Genomic DNA, 6,400 nt, shown 5'->3' with positions numbered 1-6,400 from the left:
GAGAATGATTAGATTATTTAAGGAGCCTTGGGAGTATGGATACATTATCTAAGGAGTCCTGAGTATGAAAGTCGTTCTTATCAAGAAGCGATTTATTTAATTCTATGAGACTTTTCTGCATGAATTTTAATTTAATCAGAATCTAATCGAATATCGGACACCAAATAAGAAAAAAAAGAAAGAAGATCAAATGTGTAAATTATCTAAGCCTTGGGAGTAACAAAACTGGAGAAGACTGAAAGATGATGACACAATTCATGAAATAAGAAATATGTAGAGAATACTTCTGAAAAATCAATAGATGAGCTTTGCTATTTCAAGTGTTTTTATTTGTTCTTTTCTTCTATAGGGAAGTTTTATTACTCTTTAACATTAGAATAGAACAGACAACACACCATTTCTTTACTGACTTTACTTTTACATACTAATAGTGTAAAATAATTTTTCGACAATCATGCAACAATAACGAAGTTAAAATTATCACTTAAAGGGTATTCAAAATGAAAAAAAAAAGTAAATGCAAAAACAATTCAGCATATATATTATATATACACATAAATGTATACTAGATATCATGTCATTTCTCTACTGAATTAATTAACTTTTATTTACTGACAGGGTGTAAAAATTTAACGTCCATAATAAATGAGATTAGCAAATTAAAATATAGGCGAATTTAAAATTTGAAGTTTAAGGGTTTTGACAATCGATCCCTCAGAATTTGCCACCGCACCCACAAACCATTTATATTACTTAGTTCACAGTTTATTATATGTATATGTTTGGCGAATTTCTCAGCACATAAAATACATAATCTATCACAGGTCATTTTTTAAAAAAAATCTAGGCTTGGAATTGAATATCTGATCAAGCTCATATAGGCGGAGTTTACGTGATTCGCTTCGAATATTGGGCATAAAAAACAAGAAATAAATTTAAAACTTCTAGTACTTCAAGCATAACTAATCTTCCTCCAACATAACAATTTTTTCTTCCCTTTTGTTGATACAATTACATAACAATTGGCTCTAGGATTTAGCATATTGACAAAAATAAACAAAATAAAATCAAGTCCTATTTGTTCTCAATTTTTCTGCATATTCTGGGAATTAAACTTTAAACGATTCTTGTTAATTATTTGTATAACTTTACTGCTTTATTTGAGAAACAAAATCTTGAAAATGTTTCTAATATATAGTGCTAAACTGCTAATATAGCAACATATGTACTGTGTACACTGTGCTAAGCTACTAATATATATAAAGAGGGTAATAGACCTCAAGAAGTTGTTGGGGTGGGGGTGGGTTATCATACAAAGTTTATGTTAATCCCAAGATGCACTTTTGAGGGTAAAAAAAAATGCTTATTTTAAGATAAAGATGCTTTATTTAACCTTATAATATCACGTTTTATTAATTAATGGCAGACAAGATAAGACAAGTACGACAAATCCACTGAGTTAAACAGTATTTCGCATCTTGAATGTGGATGTATAGTTTGCCAAAATTTTCATTTGTCATGAAATATTGTCCTTCAACAATGATAGATTTCAATTTACTTAAAAGAAATTAAGGTCTTCACGTTTAAATATAATTTGGAATTATTTTTACACATAGTGTTAATGCTTTCATATTCTTTAAGAACCACAATGAAACATTTGTAGAATGGTATCCACTATCTATGTACATAATTAATCTTCAAATTTCTCAAGTACAAATTTTATAATAGATTACCCATATAGTGCTTATTTGAGGAATATAAAATGTTATAAAATTCATTTAAATATCTTTTCATGAGCTGTTATTTTATTATTTTCGTCAATTAATGGCAGACCAGACAAGAAAAGTAAAGTACAGTAAAATCACTTAAAGTGGAATATAATCACATCATTCTTTATCATGAATTAAAAGTTGATTAAATATCTTCATTACTAAAATAGTTTCCTTGACAAAAAAGAAATCATTTGCTACAATATCCTAAAATGTATAGTATATATTTAATGTGAAAACAACCCAAATTTACATGGTTTTATGAGACAAACTTACAATGTGGGATTTCACTGGGTTGTTGTTGTTGTTGTGAATCGAATATAATGTCATCTTCCAAATAATAAAAACGTTCATTGCAAAGAAAGATTATGTGCGGCCCAACCAAGAATTAATGGTTCATACTTGTTTTGACATATCTCCCTATTTATTATTATTCGGAAAAAATGCTTACTTAGGGCGTGTTTGGTATGACAAAAATATTTTCTAAAAAATATTTGCCGGATAAAAACTGTCACCATTCAACATTCTAAAATTTCAAAATGTTTTACTTTTAAATGTAATATTGGAGAACAATATAATTGAAAAGAGGCGTTTTTCACTCATTTAATATTTTTCTTCATACCAAATACACCCTTAGTCTCCAATAATGGAACAGTAATCCACTAGCCATTACTCGGCTAACTTCTAAAATTTCAAATTCCACGAGTGAAACACCTCTAAATTAATAAAGCACTATTATTATGCAAAGATAATCCAACATTTCACGAGAATTAGCAAATTGAAGAGAACCATATCAATCCAATACTTAATTATTTGAATACAAACATATAAATAGAACATCTAATCAAAATAGTAAAAATTAGATAGCCAAATGGATCAACCTCCTAGCTAGGACAAGTTAACTTCAAATCAATTTATGTTCCACAAAAACAGTTAGCAACCCAAGACAAACTTCATGTCAACCAATCTTTATTTATTTTTTTTTAGAAAAAAAAAACTTACAAATTGTCTTGTTGTACTTGTTGTGACACATCATCAGTTATTGTCGCCGCCGCCATCACCACCACCTTTGCTTAATTTCAATTCATAATTATCCCATAAGTTTTGATGATGATGATTATCAGCATGATCTCCCATTAAGTACCTAAAACATGATGATCCATCAGCTTCATAATATTGATGGTTGATTTGGACATTACTATTGTAACATAACAAACTTGTTGAATTTTGATCTTTTCTTTTCTTGTTGCACTTCATTAGGTAACTATTGATTCTGCCCCATTTTTTCTTGCACATTGTAGCACTTTTGTCATATCCCAAAATAGCCATTTTTGCACTAATTTCTTCCCATAAGACATGATCGTCATCATTATCATCATCATCATGATCATCGTCATCTCTTGATGATGAAATCCCCAATTGTTGAAATCTTGATTCCATGCTAGTCCTAAGTTGTATTAACCTAGTAATTTCACTATCAGGCCAATGTTGGTCAATGTCATCTTTCAGACTATTATCATTCTGACCTTGAATTTCAACAATTTCTTCATCAAGAATACACGGGTTACTACTATTACTCTTCAAATCTTTCCCACTTAGCTTGTGCACAGCCTCCATCAAAGCAGCATCGCGTGCTTCTATCCATGCTCTCTCATTAGCCCAAAATTTATGTTCCCTTTCCATACGAATCGTCTCTTGATTCCTCCATTCTTCTTCTCTCAATATCCTTTCTTGTTCTTTATGCTCAATCATTTTCATCATTTTCTCCAACCATGCTTCTTGTTTCTCCATCAACTTCCTCATTTGTCCATCAATGAAATCTTTTATTTTCGCCTTCAAGCTCCTCTTCCCCCTTCTCTTCTTGCTCATCTTGTCTTGATCACTATCGTCTGAGGAACTCGTGTTGAATTCAGATGAATTTGAGAGACTCATGCTATCAGAGAGCTTAGGAGCGTGATGATGATGAAAATTATGAGGATCTTGATTGATGTTGTTAACGGGATTGTAAGAAAAATAACTTCCCTGATGAAGAGCTTCTGAAGCTGAGGCTGAGGAAATATTATTGCTTGTTTCACCATATAAAGCTTCGAGTTGTCGAAAAAATCGATAGTGTTTACCATCTTGTCTTCCAGCTTTCCCTTCTTTAGTCTTCTTGTAGTACTTGTACAAGTTCTCAAATTTCTCTCTACACTTCTTTCCAGTCCTTTGGTATCCATGTTCCTCAGACATAATCCTACAATTATTAGTAGCAAATCAATGGGAAAATTAGTTAATGTGAAATTTTTTAGTAGTAAAAAAAGAAAATTAAAGAAAGGTTGATCAACAATTTAAATGGAGTAACATGATCTAAGATATATAGGGATTTCATAACGAAAGAAAATAAAATCTTATATCAAAATGACTTCTGACATTGTAGAAAAGAATCAAAACCACATTCATAAACCGACAATCTTTCAGAATAGGTTGGGCTCTTTATAATGGCTTAATCTATAGATAATAAGAAACGGAAAACTACAATTACAACTTAATTGGAATTGAGTCATCGTTAGTAGTTGTAAGTAAATACATGTTAAGGAAACCTTAACTCTAAATATATTTCTTGGAAGAAAATAAGTTTTATTCATCTCGAAATGTATTCCCATGAAAGGAATAGTGATTAATTTACGACTTTCTTTTCAATTTGGAGACTCTGGAAGGAAGGTAAAAACAATAATTCAACAATGGAACAACGAAAAGACTTTTACATAGATCTTGACATAACCCTAATTTTGAATCCCCAAATGATTCAAAGTGTCACGTGATGATATATATATATAGTTATTTCTCTAAGGATAGAGACTACACATAAACCGCCTATTTGGAATATATAGCTATCTTTTTTTTCTAAAATAAAAACAAGCAAATAGGAATTTAATTTTGCTCTAGGTAAAAAGAAGTGAAAAAAGGGTATGTGATGTAATAGTAAAGATGAAAATAACACCTGAATCTCTAACTGATCTTCAATGTAGTGTCATTTTCTAACACAAAATTAGGCAATTTATTTACTGTGTGAGTGTTTGCTTAAAAGTGCTGCTTTTTTTCACTAGAAAACTCATTGTTTTCCTTTCTTTTCCACACTCTACAAAAAATTATGTATAGATTTTTTAAAATCTATATTACTCGACTATTCAAAAATATTGTCGTACCACTCGTGTTGAATCCTCCAAAGAATACACTATTTCTGATGGATCCAACACGTACCCATTGATGTTTTCGAAGAGTCAAAACACTAAAAATTTTACAATATTTATATGGAATTTACTTCTACAAGAAGGGAGATTGATTAAGAGATGGCTGCTTAATTATCTCAAAAAGTCAATGTTTCTTGAATAAAAAGTACTACGTATATTTCAAAAGCTCAGAAAAAAAGGGGAAAAAATTAAAAGAAATGCAAGAACATATTAAGGGTAAGATTTTGGAAAAAAAATCCCTTCACTAGAATTGAAATAAGAGTAGTTTTTTTTAAGTACCCTTTTTGTATAAAAAGAAGAAGATTTGACTTAAATCAAGGATTATACAAGTGAATAAAAACACACACAATAATAATAATAATAATAATAATAATAATTACTATTATTATTATTACAAAATGGTGAATTAGGTTTTGTGTGTATATTTATTTTATGGATACCTTGAAACTTCATCCCATAAGGGACCTTTTTGATTAGCTTCTTTGAATTTTGAATCCAATCTTGATCTGATTTCAAGTAGTGTAAGTGTCTCTTGTCTGGGCCACCGCCCGCTTCCATCTCCACCACCACCACCACCCGTCTCCATCTGATCCATCCCGCTAAATCCAGCACTCGTAGTAGTACCTGTAGTAACAGCTACAGGATTACTCGAGTCTGTAAGAAACTCGTGTTGGTGGTGATGATTATGATGGATAGTAGTAAGCCCGTGAGCAGATGAAGACGAAGGAACTTGGGCCATATCTATCACCATCTCATATTGGTGATGGCCCGGCCCGAGATTCCTATGTTGTTGTTGCTGGTGAGAAGTAACAGGTAACAACTCTGGTGGTGGTACTTGTTGGATGGAACCGAAAATCGACCTTCCTCCGTTCATGTATTGTCTTAGATCTGCCATTCCGTACTGATCCTCCATTTCAACAAACCAAATAAAAATCGAACCCAAATATATCTTATAAGTCGCTCACGTGAAATTCGGAAATTTTGGTTCAAAATCTGTATATTTCGAGAAAGAAGAAGAAGTTTGGGGGGGCGGCGGGGGGAGCGGCGGAGTTCGATTCGGATCGTGTTCTTTAGAGAAAAAAGCTTTGAATTTGAGTATGAAAAAGAAGTACTGGAAAAAATGGACCCATTTTTTTTTATGCAGTGGTAAAGCTTTGCTCACCTTTTTTATATGTGTACTGATTATAAAAAATATTGGAGTAATATTATGAAAAGATGATAAAGATATTCATTTTATTTGATTTGATGTACAGGAAAAAATAGTGTAAGTTGAAGGGTGTTTTGGGGACAAATTGATCAAAATGAAGAAAGGACGGATAAGAGTGGAAAGGTCACGAGAACACAAAATCACTAGTAGAGTTTTTATTTTATTTTTTGTCATTAGGTCAATTCGAGATATCT

At 31.4% G+C, this 6,400-nt stretch overlaps 1 protein-coding gene across 1 annotated transcript; it reads right to left on the bottom strand.

Moving 5' to 3' along the window:
* Positions 1-2,530: 2,530 nt before the first annotated feature.
* LOC129881419 (trihelix transcription factor PTL-like) lies at positions 2,531-6,198 on the bottom strand. Its single transcript, XM_055955626.1, has 2 exons — positions 5,440-6,198; positions 2,531-4,002 (listed from the first exon to the last, which is right to left on the bottom strand). The coding sequence occupies exons 1-2, from the start codon at positions 5,910-5,912 to the stop codon at positions 2,805-2,807; spliced, it is 1,671 nt and encodes a 556-aa protein (XP_055811601.1). The 5' UTR covers positions 5,913-6,198; the 3' UTR covers positions 2,531-2,804.
* Positions 6,199-6,400: the final 202 nt, after the last annotated feature.

This window comes from Solanum dulcamara, chromosome 3 (genome assembly GCF_947179165.1).
Source record: "Solanum dulcamara chromosome 3, daSolDulc1.2, whole genome shotgun sequence".
NCBI classification, from domain to species: Eukaryota; Viridiplantae; Streptophyta; class Magnoliopsida; order Solanales; family Solanaceae; genus Solanum; species Solanum dulcamara.
Note: the sequence above shows the minus strand (reverse complement) of the source record. Positions and strands in the feature narration are given on the sequence as shown.